This window comes from Pan troglodytes, chromosome 18 (genome assembly GCF_028858775.2).
Source record: "Pan troglodytes isolate AG18354 chromosome 18, NHGRI_mPanTro3-v2.0_pri, whole genome shotgun sequence".
Taxonomy (NCBI): domain Eukaryota; kingdom Metazoa; phylum Chordata; class Mammalia; order Primates; family Hominidae; genus Pan; species Pan troglodytes.
In genome coordinates, this window is record NC_072416.2 from 35996601 (window position 1) to 36014981 (window position 18381).

The following is an 18381-nucleotide window of genomic DNA, read 5'->3' on the forward strand; positions in this document are numbered from 1 at the left end:
AAGGATAGGGTTATGGGTGCCCTCGATTTACAGGCAGTAGCTTGGAAGTATACATAGGGCCCCAGGCATTGTGACTGGCATCTGAAGTGGGGGCAGTGTTGTGGGACTGAGCCGAGAACTTGTGGGGCCTGCGCTGACTCTGCGTGGTGTCACAATTAAGTTTTTGGCACCCAGTTGATGTTGGAGGATTGGTTGGTGTTCAGCAAACTCTACACATTTGATGTCAGAAGACAGACCTCACAGAGGCCTGGGCTGGAGAGAGACTCCCAAGTGTCTGTGGGAAGAGAGGCTGTGTTCTGCACACAGGCTGCCCCACTGTGCGTTGTCCTTTGACACAGGTCTCCTGCTAGGGTGAGAAGGGACTGAACACTGAGAGGAAAGGAGTTCTGAGAAGAGACCCCCTCCCCGACCCAGCTGCCACCACATGATTCCCACCCACTCCTGAACATACCAACTAGGCATTGACATGTCCCCGTCCATCCCAGGAGAAGGCTTGACTGTCAGGAATTGCATCCACAGCACCTTTGCTTCCAGTTTCCTGCCAAAAACCCACACAAGTGCCTGAGGACTCCTGGCTTGTTGTAATCCCAGACACTGAATCCGTAGCAGCAGCCTAGTTTCTCCATCAACCTAGGCTTGTGGACCATCCAATCATAATCTCATCTGCCTGCGTGGACCCAGGAATATGTCAGAGCATAGCCCCACCTGGGCCAGTATCTGTAGCACAAACCAGTCCTTCCACCAACTTGGTACTGCCCCCTGCTCATGGCTCAATAGCACCTTCCTCTCTTCTGCCTTTTACTTCCCCACAAGCCCCTTCTTTATGTGTACACGGTGTTCCCAAGGTCACCCCACAGGTGCCTGAATCCAGCACCTATTGGAACTCAGATGTCTGTGAGCTCAAGACCATGGCCCTAGATCTGGCTGTTGTAAGAGCAAATACAAATGAGAAATACAAGACTTAATCCTTCTTGAAAATAAGGAAAGAAATTTTTCTTTTTTTTTTTCTTAAAGCATTTACTTTGGAAAACTTTCATATGTAAATTATTTTTCTGTTTTACAACCTGTCTAAATCACTCTAACAGCTAAATAGGCCATTTGTCAGTCTTTTTGACTCAGTACTGCCTTTCTCTAGGAGCTGGGAATCATTGATACAAAATGTAAATAGCAAAGAAGATAGATCCATATCCTACAGTTTCTCTAGGAGGGCAGGCACCTGGCTCCAAGTTGCAAATCTGCCTGTCATAAAGACATGAAGTTTATTTTTCCTTTGACTGTAGCCAATTAAAAAACACAGATGGCCTCCCAATTCCCAGGTGAATTTAGGATGAACTCTATCTGACAAATGGTGCTGTCAGGTCTTCTATTGAGGACTAATTATGGTGACTTTTCACCAGTGGGTATTTTTCTAATCTCTTAGCAGGTTGCCTATCATTCCTTTACATTCTGGGCTAATTATGTCATAAAACAGTTTTCTTTCTTTTCTACCACTATGGATAGTTTTTCTGGGGTTGGAGATGATTTTATGATTTTCTTCTTCATTATATTTTTCAAACATTGCCCAGAATTACTACACAGAATATAAACCTGTACGATGCCTGTAAGACTTCACTCCAGTGGGTCCTTTCCCTCTTTGATTTCTGTTCACAACCCACATTTGTGCAGCAAAGTGCCCATTGCCCCTAAAATCTGCAGGCAGAATGGTCTTTCTGCTTACTTGGGATCTTCAGTCGCTTCTAGAACAGTTTGACTAGATTTCTATAAAAATAAGTTTACAGGGCATCAGTTAGCCATTCCAGCTCTGTCTTTCCATGCCCCTGGCATCTTCAGACCTGAAACCGATTCAGAGACCATGGGGGCTGGAAACCAACCAGGCACACACATACATTGAGCAGGCCTGAGAATCTCAACATTCCCCTCATCCTCTTGCCCAAATGCCCATGAATGTGCAGAAGGTGCATGCCACTTCCCTGCGCCACCAGCACCTAAATCTGCAGCTGTGAATTCTGAACCCAGGTCCTGAGGTTCTCCAGGATGTGTGAGAGCAGCCTTCCTGAAGGGCTGTCTCCTCTAGTTTTCTTCACAGCAATACACAAGAATTGCAGAGCCAGGTTGATTCCACCTGGGGTCTGCACATAAAGGCTGGTCTCCACCTGGGATCCACAAGACAGGACCAGACTTTGGACTCAGGATATATAGAAAATCCAGGGGACATTTTCTGCATTGTGAGAGATCAACATGGACTTTGTAAAGCCCTACTTTTGGAGTGAGGCCCTCAGAGTTTTCAAGACCTTGTCCAGTGAGCTACAGCAGTTCTGTGAGTGGTTCCTTTTTATAAACAGAATCTCGTGGCAGAATCTGTAAGTGTAAAGCAGCACCTTAGCAGAGGGAGGGTGGGGCCACCACTGTCCAGAGCCATGAGTAAAGCTATGCCTACCTGTGAGCTGTGTTACTGGAGTAGGGTAATCTTGTCCTTTCTTGTACCCAAGAGTCAGCTGATCAGGTATGGGTAATAACATATCTGGATCCTGGATCTGTGGCCCTACTATGACAACTCAATTTTCTATTCTGGTTCCACAAGGACAACTTGAGTCTTTCCTGCCTGAATCACTATTGGGTTTTCATCACACAGTTACCAGGGACTCTCTCACCAGCACCTAGGGGACACTTGGTTATATATCCTGTGCAGGCAGGGGACAGGCTGACAACGGGCTAATCTTGCTTCCGTCTCAGAGGGAGAAGAATGAGTCATCAGGGTTTGTTTCTTTTTTAACAGAAGGAATCTCCTTATTTGGTATCCAAGTGGGAGTTGCTCCAGTTTTCTAATGTGTGGGTGAAATACAAGGAGGAGGCCTGGAGACTCATACTGATAGGTAAACCAATTGCTTCCATTTCATATGGCCACTAGGAAAACAGATGCAGCAGCCATAGTCCCTACCATCCAGGAACTTTCAGTCTAAAGCAGACGGATAATGGTTGAATTCAACATCATGTGGTCAGGAGCAAGAATGGAGGTGTACAGGGAACTTGGGCTTGATTTGGGACACTGCCCTTATGTTGACGTTGTGAATTCTGATGTCACCACCTGAAGGGCCACCCGTGGACAAAAGAGTTATTATAATTATTATTTATATTGCTTTTTTCTTGTTAAAGATAATTATGTAGCTACTAATATAATTTTCATAGAAAGCCCTACGTGTTTTGGTTAAATTGCTTGTTGTTGCATGTTACAAAATAGGATGAAGCTTAAACTATTTAAACAAGGCAAACCATGGGAGTCAAGTTCTTGTTGGTCAGGCTTAGGAAAGACAGCTGAAAATAAAGCAGCAGTGTAGAGATGAGAAGCCTAGCCCAGCCCCTGCTCCAGCTCTGCCCAAATCCAGCCTCTTCTGAGCCTGGTCCAGGTCTGTCCCTACCCTGGAGCCTCCCCTCATAGAACTGACTAGAGGAGATCAGACTTCTGGGTGGCCGCTGCTGCCATCTCTTCTGAGGTGGTGCTCACAATTTCCCCAAACCCAAAAGCAGGTAAATGGGAGCACAGGACTCACTTTTTCAAAATTATTTGAAAATTAAATTTTTTTCTTATTGAAACCAGTACCTTTAGAAACATTCCACCTGGCAACCTCTTTTTCATTTCTGCAGATCCAGTAGTTGCTTCACAAGTTGTAACAAAGTCAGTGTAAAGATATAAAGAGAATAATGAGAAATTCTTTTTCTTCTTCTTTTTTTTTTTTTTTGAGACTGAATCTCACTCTGTTGCCTAGGCTGGAATAGTGTCATCTCGGCTCACACAACCTCTGCCTTCCCGGTTCAGATGATTCTCCTGCCTCAGCCTCCCGAGTAGCTGGGATTATAGGTGTGCCACCATGCACAGCTGATTTTTGTATTTTTAGTAGAGACAGGGTTTCACAATGTTGACCAGGCTGATCTTGAACTCCTGACCTCAAGTGATAACACCCATCTTGGCCTCCCAAAGTGCTGGGATTACAGGCGTGAGCCACCGTGCCCAGTGGAGAAATTCTTGTGAACTGAACTTGACTCCTTCCTTTCTGTATCCCTCCCATCTGTCTATAGTTAGCTTTTATAGTGATAGGGAAACAAGAAGAAATAGAAAGGCTGAGCCATTATCTAAATCCTGCTGGGAATTATGGGATACTTAGGACCCACATCCCAGGGGTTTATATGGCTTAACTCACACCATGTGATGTTCCCAGCACAGTACATACTGTGAGCACATAGTACAAGCTCAATAAACACTGCTTTAATGCATGTATCCATGCTGTTTTCCAAATGCTGACTTAGACATAACTGTCTTCTCCAGTCTCTGTATCTGTAGCCTTTAAATGGCTGGCAAAGGGTGTGATCTTTCAGGACAGTGGTTGGTGGTCCTCGCTGTGAACGAAAAGTATTTTTGTTGTGATTAGAGTATTGGGTGTAAGGGACTCTGTGTGCTGTGTCTGCTTCCTCTAGCTGAGTGCTATTGATAATGGGTCTAGGAGGAGCAACATCAGCATTGACAGGGGACTTGTTAAAGAAGCCAGTTCATGGAAACTTTCCAAACCTGCAGAATCACATTACTTAGAGGGGGCCCAGAACACCGAATGATATGTATGCGTATTGAAGCTTGAGAGGCAATGCTTAGCTAAGTGATTCTCAGCCCAGGCTTCTAAGTAGGGTCACATAACCAGTTTGAAGATCTCTGGTCACCTGTATCTTCCCCCACAGATTGTTTTTTTATGATTATATTAAGATTATGATTTACTGTTCCCCTCCGCCCATATCACAGCAATGATTATGGGCCCATCTGTGCATTAGCACTGATACCAATTTGTCTTATTACAGACGATGCTAACTTCATTCACTTGGTGCAGGTGCTCTCTGTCAGATTCCTTCGCTATAAAGTTAATCATTTTTCTCTTTGTAATGAGTATCTAGGAGGGAGGATTTACTGAGTGATGTCTATAAACCATCACATTTAATCCAGAGACTCCCATTTCTTTTTGGTTTCCCTTTGCTTGTAGCTTTCTTTGCAGAGTAAAGGCTCTCACATTTGTTGACAGGAGATAACAGCTTTTAAGACTGGAAGTTCTGAAGCAGGTCTCAGTTCTGTAGGTTTCCATTTTATTTCATCTCATGTCACAAGCATATGCTTATTTATTCTCTATATTTTCAGAGAAAGAACAAGAATTAACATATAACAAATATGTCTATTGTCTTAAAATTCTAAAATATATAATAGCACATAATAAACATAACAAAAACTTGAAAAAAAAATACCAGACTCAGAAACAAGAGCCTTTACTTTATTTCATTGTATGTATTGGTCTTTATAAAGGCATCACAAAAAAGGCATCACCCACAAAGAGTTTTATAGTTTTTATACAATTTAAAATATTTTTAAATTTTATTTACACAGAAATATTCTCTTACTTTTAGTGTGTATATAGTTACCATTATGTGCACATATGCACATAAAATGAAAGCATTATTCGATAACTATTGTGTGGCTGCTTTCTTAATTTGTTTTCATTACTCAGTTACGAAATCTTCTCTGAACATTCTGTTAAGGTTGTCTCTGTATATTGGCCGGTATGTCCCTTTGAGATAAATTCTAAATCAGATAAACTGAGGCAAAATACAAACTACTATGTAGCAAATATTTGGAAAATAATTTTTATGTAAGAGGAAGAATATAATTTTTCTCATAGATTATTTATTGGGTTTTATATATGTAAACAACTTTTAGGATGATATCTGATATATTGTGCATGTTCAAAAAGGATTACTACCATTCTAGCTGTTACAACTTGTAAATTTCATAAAACTCTCAGTTTCACATCATGCCTGAATTCTTTCCTCAGTGTTCGACCTCTCTGCTATTCAAAAGTGGCTTTGGGGCCTGAAGCATTAACACTACTGGTGAACTTGTTAGACATGCAGATACTCAGCCAGCCATGGTGGCTCATGCCTGTAGCCTTAGCTACTCAGGAGGCTGAAACAGGAGGATCGCCTGAGCCCAGGAGGTTGAGGCTGCAGTGAGCCAAGATTCAACCACTGCACTCCAGCCTGGGTGGCAGAGCGAGACCCTGTGTCAAAATTAAAAATTAAAAAATGTGGAAATGCAGAAACTCAAAATCTAGATCTCCTGAATCAGACTCTGCTTTTGAAGAAGATCTCCAGTTTATTGTTGTATAGTATACAATTTGAGAAGTATGCCTCTAAGTCACCATGACTTTTGCACCTGAGAATTATACACAGCTGATTCTGGATGATGTAAATATAGCACCCAAAAATGTATATTCCTGTGTTGATGCCTTAGTTTTATATTTTACATTTGATATAAATATCTACACTAGTTTTGTGGATTTTATGTTATTCTCTTTCCACAGAGTTTGAGACTACATTAGAAAATATTACTGTGTTAAAAATGATCTTACTGAATAATTCAGGTCACTCATATAGGTCAGAACCAATAACTGTCATTTCATCTTGGGACAAATGAAGAACTCTGCCATGGCCACATGGTCAGTGTATTCTTTATTTTTATTTCAGGGACTGTTGACATTCAGGGATGTGGCCGTAGAATTCTCTTTGGAGGAGTGGGAACACCTGGAACCAGCTCAGAAGAATTTGTATCAGGATGTGATGTTAGAAAACTACAGAAACCTGGTCTCTCTGGGTGAGGATAACTTGCCTTCGGAATATCTAATAACTAAGAGTTTTATTTCTTTTCTTTTCAGAATGTCCCTTGGGATCTTGTGCTTTGTATGAGTTAGTTTTAGGTTCTTGTTTTCAGGAAAAAAATAGGGGTTTTGTTGAAGTAGAAAAAATTTCATAATGTTTGATTTTGACATTTGCCTTTTTATTTGAGGTGATGTACAAGTTTCACTCTAGTCGTGATTCTAGAAATTGGTTGACATAAACTATTGTTGCTTACACTTTAAAATCCAATTTTTTTTGTTTGTTTTTGATTCAGTCAGATTTGCAGAAGCTCAGGATCCCCAGATTTAAAATGCTTCCTAAATATTCTAAACAAGCTGGTAGGAAACAATATTTTGAGAAATACTTTTCAAGAATCTTCTATAATGTCTTATTTTTTCTACTGAGCACAGTACTAAGTTAGAAATTAATCCTGTCCTGTGGGGCCAAAAAAAAGTATAAAAATAAAAAATAAAAAGAACCCTCATTAAGAGTCATGTGAATTTTTCCAATAAAACAGGTCTTGTTGTCTCTAAGCCGGACCTGATCACCTTTTTGGAACAAAGGAAAGAGCCTTGGAATGTGAAGAGTGAGGAGACAGTAGCCATTCAGCCAGGTAGGTGGGAGCGAATGAAGTAGATGACATGGGCAAGAGGTCCAGAAGTCAAGAAAGAACCAGACCTTGAAGTGTGGATTGGGAAGTTCTCCAGTGGAAATGATTTTTGAGACACCTGGCTTTATTTCTTTCCCTTGCTGTTAAAGAGGGACATCTTCTGTCCCATGCTCTTGAATTATCTGATGATTCTCCTTCCTCTTCTGTGATCCGCCATCATATTCACAGTGACAGCCAAAGTGCTCCCCTTGGCCTGTGAGGGCCTGCTTGATCTGACTGTTCTTCTATTGATTTGGGGGCTCTGGGAAAGTCTGTGCATGTTTCTACCTCTATGTGAAACCACTTCTAAAGTTCTGGTTTTGCCTCATGTCAGAAGTGTGTGAGGAGAGTGATGGACAGTGGAATTTTTTTCAGAAGTCTCAGGAATTCTGTGGATAGATGTCACATATTTTCTGATACATTAATTTTTAATCGTATTGTGGTTTCCGAGGTGATCCTATAGAAATTAAGATGCAGTAATTTTATGAAAATACAAGGCATCTTCCCAAATCTAAGAAAATCTAATCTTATGTTTCACTTCAACTTCTCATTTTTCCTCACCTGAACTAAGATGAGAAATTTAAACTCTATAGGCACAAATTCCACAAATGTAAAATAGTTTAATGTGTATTACTTATTATTTAGACTTCTTATCTAAATTTTTGTCTATGGGGAGCTTAGAACATTGTCCAGTATATAATAAACTCTAAACTGTTGCCTTGTATCTTAATAACTATCATTCTATAATTTTGTCTGGTTCAGTATGAAGCTTACTGAGAATGTGTCCTTTAGTTCCTTTTTTTTCTTTCTAGACATATGATTCTTTCCACAATATAAATATTATCTATTTAAAGGTTACATCTTGATGATTTGATATACATACACATTGTGTAATGACTAACACAGCAAAGTTAATTACCACATCAGTCATCTCACATTAGATGCCAATTTTTGTGTGTGTGGTGAGAACTCTTAAGATGTACACTCTTAACAAATCTCAAGTATACTATAGTGCAGGGGTCTATAGTACTGGTCTGTGGCCTCTGAGGAATCCGATCACACAGCAGGAGGTGTGACCATTGGGCCAGCAAGCATTACTGCCTGATCGCTGCCTCCTCAGATCAGCAGCAGCATTTGATTCTCATAGGAGTGTGAACCCTTTTGTGAACTGTGCATGCAAAAGATCTAGGTTGTGTGCTTTTTATGAGAATCTATCTAATGCCTGATGATCTGAGGTAAAACAGCTTCATCCCAAAACCACCCCCGACTTGACCTCCATCCATGGAAAAATTGTCTTCCATAAAACTGGTCCCTGCTGCTGAAAAGGTTGGGTACTGCTACTGTAGAGTATCATTAACTATATTTACAATGCTGTACATTAGATATTCAGAATTTATCTTGTAAATGAAAGTTTTTACTTGTTACCATAATGTCTACCTTGTTTATTCATCCATGTTGTCAGAAATTGCAGTACCTTCTTCATTATGTCTGAATAATATTCTATATATTGCAAATAATTGGCTATGAACATAGGGGTACAGATATATCTTTGACATATGATTTTATTTCCTTTGGTTATACAATTAGAAGTAGCATTGAAGGTTCATATAATACTATTTTTAATTTTTTTTGAGGTGCCTTCATGCCATTTTTCATAGTGGCTGAATTAATTTACATTTCCACTGACAGCATACAAGGGTTTTCTTTTCTCCACACTCTGACTCTTAATATTTCTTGACTCTGACAGCAGTCATTCTAACAAGTGTGAATATTTATTTATTGACTCTTTGACAGCAGTTATACTAACAAGTGTGAGATGATATCTCATTAAGGTTTTACTTGCATTTTCCTGATGAATAATAACATTGAGAACCTTTTTATAAACGTGTTTGCCACTTCCATGTCATATTTTGAGAAATGTCTACTTGAGTCCTTTGCAAATTTTTGTCAGATTTCCTTTTTTTTTGCTATCGAATTGTGTGAGATTCTTAATATTTTGGATATAAAACTCTTATCAGATCTATTTTCTCCCAGTCCCTGGGTCGCTTTTTCATGTTCTGTGTTTGCTGTGCACACACTTTTTTGTTTCATTTAATGCTACTTGTTTTTATTTTTTGCTTTTTGTTGCTTGTGATTTTTTGATGTGATAGCCAGAAAAATTATTGCCAAGGCCAGTGTCAAAGAGATTGTTCCTTATGCTTTGTTCTAGAAGTTACACAGTTTCTGGTTTTGCATTTAAGTGTTAATTCTTTTGAGTTAATTTTTGTACATAGTATAAGTAAATTTTATTCTTTTGCAGATGACTACTTTCTTTCAGCATTATTTGTTGAAGAGACTATACTTCCCCTTTGTGTATCTTGGTGCCCTTGTCAAAGTAATAGTTGACTGTATGCACATGGGTTTCTTTCTGGTTTTTGTATTCTATTCCATTGGTCTATGTGTCTGTTTTTACGTCAGTACCATACTCTTGATTAGTATAGCTGTGTAATAGTTTGAAATGAAGAAGTGTGATGCCTCTAGCTTTATTCTTCTTTTTCAAGATTGCATGGGCTATTTGGAGTTATTTGTGATTCCATTGAAGTTTTATAATTTTTTCTATTTCTGTGAAAAATGCCATTAAAATGTCAATACAGATTTCATTGGATCTGTGAATCATTTTGTGAAGTATGGACATTTTAGCAATATTTTTTCCAATCCATGAAGAAGGGATATTTTTCCATTTGTGTCTTTTTCAATTACTTTCATCAGTGTTTTATAGATTTTACTGGACAGATCTTTCACTTTTGTTAAATGAAGTTATAAAATTTTAAAAAAAATTTGATACTGTTATAAATCAGATTTTTTTGTAACTTTTTTCTCAGTTTATTGTTAGTATATGGAAATGCAACTAATTTTTGTATATTTTTGTGGCCTCAACTTTACTGAATGGATATATTAGCTCTATTTTTTGTTTGTTTGGTATAGTCTTTATGGTTTTCTGTATCTTCAAATCACTTCGTCTGTAAACAGTGAGAATTTTACTTCTTTATTCCTGATTTGAATGCCTTTTTGTTTCTTTTTCTTACCTAATTGTTCTGGCTTGATTTCTCACTACTATGTTGAATAGAAGTGTTGAGATTGGGCACCCCTGTCTTGTTTCTGATACTAGAGGAAACTTTCAGCATTTCACTGTTTACTCTGTTGAGATGGATACTTTTGTATGTATGTTGTTTGGAGTTTTTATTATGAAAATGTATTTACTTCTGTTATAGGCTTTTAATTTTTTGAGAGGATTATATGATTTTCATCTTTTTGTTATTGTGGTATATCATTTAAATTGTGTATGTTAAAACATTCTTGCATCTCAGGGATAAATCCTACTTGATAATGATGTCTGATCCTTTTAATGTGTTTTTGAATTTGGTGTCTAGTATTTTGTTGAGAATTTTTGCTTGTATCTTTATAAGGAATATTGTTTTGTTCCTTTTTTGTAGTGTCCTTATCTGGCTTCAGTATGAGATGTTGGTGGTCTCATAAAATGAGTTTGAAAGTGCTTTTTTCTTTCAGTTTTTTGGAAGAGTTTGAAAAGTGTTGACATTGCTTTTTTAAATGCTTGATACAGTTTACCCATGAAGTCATTTGGTCATGGGATTTTTTTTAAATTGGAAGATTTCTGAGTATTTCTGTCTTCTTTCTCATTATTAGTCTTTTGGGTATTTCTGTTTCTTCACAGTGTGGTGTTCTTTCTAAGAATCAGTTTCTTCTAAGTTATCTTTTTTTGTTATGTAATTGTTCATAAGAGTTTCTTATTTTTTTTCTTTCTGTGATATCAGCTGGAATGACTGCTTTTTCATTAATAGCTTTTTGAGTCCTCTCTCTTTTTTTTCCCTTGGATAATCTAGGAAGAGTTTGTTCATTTTGTTTTTTTTTTTGAAGACTCTTAGTTTTTTGATATTTTTTATTTTTCTAGTCTCTCTCTCTTTTTGCTCTAATTTTTATTATTTCCATAATTATGCCAACATTGGGATTATTTTGTTCTTCTTGATCAAGCTCCTTGAGGATTACAGTTAGATTGCTTATTTGAGATCTTTGTTTTCCTTATTGTAGAACTTTATCATTTTATACTTCTGTCTTAGAACTGCTTTTGTTACATCTCAGAAGTTTTGTTTTCTTGTGTTTCCAATTTCATTTGTATCAAGACAATTTTTTATTTCCCTTTTGATTTCATGGTTGTTCAGAAGCATGTTGTTTAATGTCAACACTGTATTAGTCTATTCTATAAAGAAAAGAGATTTAATTGGTCTACAGTTCTGCAGTCTGTACAGAAGCATGGCACCAGCATCTGCTTGGCTTCTGGCGAGGGCCTCAGTAAGTTTGCAATCAGGGGAATTGGTAAAGGGAGAACAGGCAGTCACATGGCAAGAGCAGGAGCACCAGACTAAGTTGGGAGGTGCTACACACTTTTAAACAACCAGATCTCATAACATCTCACTATCAAGGACAGCACCAAAGAATTCTTGAGGGATCTGCCCCTATTATTCAGACACCCCATATTAGGCTCCACCTTCAAGATTGGGGATTACTTTTCAACATGAGTTTTGTGGTGGGAGACTAAACATCCACACTGTATCACACACATTTGTGAGCTTTCTAGTTTTCCTCCTGCTGTTGATTTTCTAGTTTTACACCATTATGATCAAAAACTTGATATAATTTTAATCCTAAATTTAAAAAGACTTGTTTTCTATTTTTGGTTTAACATATGATCTATTCTGGAGAATATTCCATGTATTCTTGAGAAGAATGTGTATTCTCATACTGTTTGATAAAATATTGTCTATTTAGTTTATGGTGTTATACAGGTGAACTCTTTTTTTTTATTAGTTTTCTCTCTAAATATTCCATGCTTTGTTGTAAATAGGACATTGAAGTTCCCTGTTATTGCATTTCATTTTCTCACCACAGGTATGTTAATGTTTGCTTTATACATTTGGGTGCTCCAGTGTTGGGTGCATACATAGTTTTAATTTCTATATCCTCTTAACAAATTAACTTCTTTATCATCATGTAGTGAACTCCTTTCCTCTTGTGACAGATTTTTGCATGGAAGTCTGTTTTGTCTAATATAACCAACAACCACTCCTGATTCTTGGTTGTTGTTTGCATGCACTATGGTTTCTATTCTTTAAGTTTATGTTTGTCCTTAAATCAAAAGTGAGTCTCTTGTAAGCAGCATACTGTTAGTTTAAAAAAATTCATTTAGCCACTCTGTGTTTATTCTAGTCTGTTTTGTTTTCTATAATAGAATACCACAGATTGGCTAATTTATAAACAGGGGAAGTTTATTTGGCTCATGATTCCAGGAGCTTGGAAGGCAAAGAAAACGGCATTGTTATCTGGTGAAGGCCTTTTTGCTGCATAGTAACATGGCCAAAGGCCTGAGGGAGAAGAGAGCTCCCTTTTATAACAGACTCACTTTTGTGATAACTAACACACTCCCATAAGGACATTAATTCATGAGGGCAGAGTCCCAATGGCCTAACCACTTCTTAAAGATCCCACCTCTTAATTCCATCACAATGGCTATTAAATTTTATCCTAAATTTTGGAGGTGACATTCAGTCTATACCAGTATCTGTTTATTGGATAATTTAATCTCTTTATATGTAAAGTAATTATTGATACATAAGGATTTACTATTACAGTTTTATTGTTTTCTGTTTTATAGTTTCTTTTTTTCTCATGCTGTCTTCTGTTAATTTTTGGATTTGTTTTTGTTGTTTTTATGTTTTGATGGCTTTTTCCATTTGTGTATCTACTACAGTTTTTTCCTAGAGGTTATCAGGAGACTTAGATAAAATATCTTATATTTGTAAAAGTCTAGTTTAAGATGATAACAATTTAACATCTATCCATAGAAAAACACTCCACAGTTTTTCTCCCTTTCACACATTTTATTACTGCATATGTTATACTTTATAACTTTTTATACTGTGTATTCATTAACAAATTATTGTAGGTATACTTATTTTAATGCTTTTATTTTGTAGCTTTTATACTAGAGTTAAAAGTGATTTGTACACTAACGTTATGGTATTAGTGTATTCTGAATTTCACTATGTATTTACCATTTCCAGTGACATTTATGCTTTTAATTTTTTTTGTGTTTTTCATTAGCATTTGATATGGTTTGGCTGTGTCCCCACCCAAATCTCATCTTGAATTGTAGCTTCCACAATTCCCACATGCTGTGGGAGGGACCCAATGGGAGGTAATTGAATGATGGGGCGGGTCTTTCCTGTGCTATTCTTATGATACTGAATAAGTCTCATGAGATCTGATGGTTTTATAAAGGAGAGTTTCCCTGCACAAGCTCTCTTCTCTTGTCTGCTGCCATGTGAGATGTGCCTTTCACCTTCCACCATGATTGTGAGGCCTCCTCAGCCATGTGGAACTGTGAGTCCACTAAACCTCTTTCTTTTGTAAATTGCCCAGTCTTGGCTGTGTCTTTATCAGCAGTTATGAAAACAGAGTAATACAGTAAATTGGTACCAGTAGAGTGAGGTGCTGCTGAAAAGATAGATACCTGAAAATATGGAAGCAACTTTGGAACTGGGTAGCAGGCAGAGATTGGAACAGTTTGGAGGGCTCAGAAGAAGACAGGAAAATGTGGGAAAGTTTGGAACTCCCTAGAGACTTGTTGAATGGTTTTGACCAAAATGCTGATAATGATACGGACAACAAAATCCAGGCTGAGGTGTCTTGGATGGTGTATTAGTCTGTCCTCACACTGCTGATAAAGACATACCCAAGACTGGGTAATTTACAAAAGAAAGAGGTTTAATGGACTTAAACAGTTCCACATGGCTGGGGAGGCCTCACAATCACAGTGGAAGGCGAGGAGGAGCAAGTCACGTCTTACATGGATGGCAGCAGGCAAAAAGAGAGGGAGCTTGTGCAGATAAACTCCCCTTTATAAAACCATCAGATCTCCTGAGACTTATTCATTGTCACAAGATTAGCACAGGAAAGACCTGCCCCCATGATTCAGTTACCTCCGACCAGGTCCCTCCCACAACACACGGGAATTCAAGATAAGATTTGGGTGGGGACACAGCCAAACCATATCATTCCTCCCCTGGCCTCTCCCAAATCTCATGTCCTCACATTTCAAAACACAATCATGCCTTCCCAATAGTCCCCCAAAGTCCTAACTAATTTCAGCATTAACTCAAATGTCCACAGTCCAGAGTCTCATCTGAGACAAGGCAAGTCCCTTCTGCCTGTGAGCCTGTAAAATCAAAAGCAAGTTGGTTACTTCCTAGATACATTGGGGGTGCAGGCATTGGGTAGCCATTTCAAACGGGAGAAATTGGCCAAAACAAAGGGGCTATAAGCCCCATGCAAGTCCGAAATCCAGCAGGGCAGTCAAATCTTAAAGCTCCAAGATGATCTCCTTTGACTCCATGTCTCACATCCAGGTCATGCTGATGCAAGAGGTGGGCTCTTACAGCCTTGGGCAGCTCTGCCCCTGTGGCTTTGCAGGGTATAGCCACCCTCCTGGCTGCTTTCACTGGCTGGCATTGAGTGTCTGCAGCTTTTTCAGGTGTCCAGTGCAAGCTGTCAGTGTATCTACCATTCTGGGGTCTGGAGGACAGTGGCCCTCTTCTCACAGCTCCACTAGGCTGTGCCCAAGTAGGGACTCTGTGTGGGGGCTCCAACTCCACATTTCCCTTCTGCACTGCCCTAGCAGAGGTTCTCCCTGTGGGCCCTGCCCCTGCAGCAAACTTCCGCCTGGGCATCCAGGCATTTCTGTGTATCCTCTGAAATCTAAACGGGGGTTCCCAAACCCCAATCCTTGACTTCTGTACACTCACAGGCTCAACACCACGTGAAAGCTGCCAAGGCTTGGGGCTTGCACCCTCTGAAGCCACAGCCTGAGCTCTGTATTGGCCCCTTTCAGCCACTGCTGGAGCCGCTGGGATGCAGGGCACCAAGTCCCTAGGCTGCAGGCAGCATGGGGACCCTGGGCCTGACCCAGGAAACCACCTTTTCCTCCTACGCCTCTGGGCCTGTGATGGGAGGGGCTGCCATGAAGACTTCTGACATGCCCTGGAGACATTTTCCCCATTATCTTGGTGATTAACATTCGGCTCTTTGTTACTTATGGAAATATCTGCAGCTGGCCTGAATTTCTTCTCAGAAAATGGGATTTTCTTTTCAATCGCATTGTTAGGCTGCAAATTTTCTGAACTTTTATGGTTTGCTTCCCTTATAAAACTGAATACCTTTAGCAGCACCCAAGTCACCTAGGTTACAGAGCTGCTTTAAGATTCACAATGAGACTAATGTTAGCAGTCATGCCTTTATGGGCACAGATGTGTGTGCCTTCAGGGATGTCTCAGGTTAAGCATAACTGCTCCTGAACTGTGGCTGCATGCAGCTGGAGCCAGGTTACAGTGCCACTTCAGGTCCACATTCAGATAATTGTTGATGGTCCTATATATAGAACCACAGATAGATTTTTTTCCCTGAGAATCTCTGTGTGGGCAGGACTTTTTTTCCAGACCATGGGTGAGAGGTGAAGAAGGTGGGTTTTGCCTGATTCATGTGTCACAGACAGGACCAAATTCTGCATGTATGTCACCTAAGACTTAGGTGGGTATAAGTTGTCCTCTGTTCTTGGCAGATGGTCCTACTGACAGGACAAAGGCCAAGTGGGTTATAGCTAAGTCTACAGTGGGATGTGGCAAGTTTTGTTCTGTAGCCAGGACCATGATCAGCAAGCCTGCCACTTGGCCAAGGGCAATGTCTAAGGTCGACCAGCAAGGTCACATTTTTCAAGAGTAGTGATTCTCTCTTCATGTCTTCCTTTTGGGCCATGGCTTTATGGACATCTTCTTGCAATTTGGAGTTCATTTCTTCAAATTTGATGAAATCTTTTCTAGATTTGATGAAAATCTTTCAGATCCTCTTCCAGCTCTGTCACATGACTGGAGAGGGCAGCCAGGTGCTCTTTCATTTGGCTGTGCTCCCTTGACTGTTTATGATTTCTTGGACCACACTTACTTTAGTAAGGTCTTCCTCATAGCTTAAAGAACCATCAGAAGATCTCTTTCCATTCATGTTTGATGTATTTTCTTGTTCATGGTTTATGTTAAGCACTCCACCTGTTAGTGTTTTTTTTTTCTGACTATTCTGTTCTTTAAGAATCATTAGCTCTTTGTGTGTGACACCTAATTCTTCTTCTAACAAACTACATCTTTCAAGTGCTGCTCATAATCGCGCTCTCACCTTTTCATCCAGAGCTTTGTGCTGTTCAGATAATGACTTCAGTGCTTTCAGCACTTCAGCTTCGCTGGACACGCCTGCTGGAGACTGCACTTGTTTCTTCACCACTGTCATCCTGAGATACCGCTCATGCCTGGAGACAGGGCATTCCAAATGCTCTAATAGTAGCCTGGTGGTGTTCCTTTCTGCTTTCATTTTTCAGCAGTTTCTTCTTTCCTTTCAAGGAGCTGTTCCCTGCATACATTGACTTCTTTAGTAAGTGCTGTGAACTCCTGTGGAGGTGGAGTGTTGAGCTGTCTCTGCAAGGAATCTCTTTCATGACCAACCTCATGTGATTTCCCCTGGGTTAGTGCCAGCATTTCTGGAATCTCAGTGTGTTAAGAAGACAGCCTCTTTCTTCTAGCATGCAGACCATCAACTGTTCAAAATATAAATCTGCGTCTGGCTGTGAAGGGGAGCCGGACCCATGGCTCCCACTTCCTCCCAGGGGGCCTTCTGCTTCGCTGATGGCCGACATCACCTCTCATATCATCTTGCTTGCCATGGGAGCCGATGAGGAGGCTCTGCAGTGTCTAGCAGGTGGGTGCGAGCTCTGGGTGAGCTCGGGAGCTGACGAAGGCAGCCCGCGCCCAGACATTGGTAGACAAAGTATTTGCTTTTCTACATATGGCTTATTTCACTTAACATGAGATTCTCCAAGTCCATCCATGTTGTTTCAAATGACAGGATTTTATTCCTTTTTAATGGCCGAAAAGTATTTAATAGTATGTACGTACAGCACATTTTCATTATTTATCTGCTGCTGTACACTTGAATTGGTTTTATATCTTGGCTATTATAAATAGTGCTGCAATAAACATGGGAATGCAGATATCTTTGTCAAACTCTGATTTCCTTTCTTTGGGGATATATACCCAGTAGTGGAATTGCTGGATCGTATGGTACCTCTATGTGTGATGATTTTTTGAGGAATCTTCATACGATTTTCTATAGTGGCTATACTAATTTATAATTCCACCAACAGTGTTTATACATTCCTATTCTTCACCTCCTCACCAACACATTTTTGTTATTATGTTTTGTCTTTTTGATTATACCCATTGAAACTGGAGTGAGGGGGTCCCACTGGGTTTGGATTTGCATTTCCTGTGTGATTAATGATTTTGAGCATTTTTTATGTACCTGTTGGCCATTTGTATTTCTTCTTTTGAGAATGTCTAGTAAGGTCTTCCACACATTTTAAAATTCGGTTATATGTTTGTATTATCTTGAAATCTTAAAGCTTCTTATATGATCTAGATATTAACACCTTTTCATATGTATAGTTTGCAAATATTTTCTCACATTGTTTAGGTTGTCTTTTCACTCAGTATTTTCATTTTGTATTTAAACTCTTTTTAGTAGGATGTAATTATATTTGCTTTTTCTTTTGTTATCTGTGCTTTTCAAGTCTTTATTTTTAAGAAACAGGGTCTCACTCTGTCACCCAGGTTAGAGTGAAGTAGCATGATCATAGCTCACTGCAGGCTTGATTTCCTGGGCTCAAGTGATGCTCCTGTCTCATCCACTTGAGTAGGTTGACTATAGACACGTGCCACCACACCCAGCTAATTTAAAACTTTTTTTTTAGGGACAGGATCTCACTATGTGGCCCAGGATGCCCTCAAACTCCTGACCTCAAATGATTCTCCCACCTTGGCGTCCCAAAGCATTGGGATTACAGGCATGAGCGAGCCACTGCAACTGGCCATGCTTTTGAA

General features: G+C 39.4%; 1 protein-coding gene across 6 annotated transcripts in view; it reads left to right on the forward strand.

Annotated features, from left to right (window-relative positions):
* The window catches only part of ZNF267 (zinc finger protein 267), a 43566-nt gene that overhangs the window by 4225 nt on the left and 20960 nt on the right, over positions 1-18381 (forward strand). For 3 of the 6 annotated variants that reach the window (XM_009430708.5, XM_063797784.1, XM_063797785.1), the window contains 3 exons: positions 2777-2873; positions 6553-6679; positions 7220-7315. In XM_009430708.5, coding sequence (XP_009428983.2) covers positions 6646-6679; positions 7220-7315 — 130 coding nt within the window. In that variant the 5' untranslated portion in view covers positions 2777-2873; positions 6553-6645. The remainder of the gene's footprint in view (positions 1-2776; positions 2874-6552; positions 6680-7219; positions 7316-18381) is intronic. The other 3 variants (XM_063797786.1, XM_001147484.4, XM_063797787.1) reach the window with 1 other exon arrangement.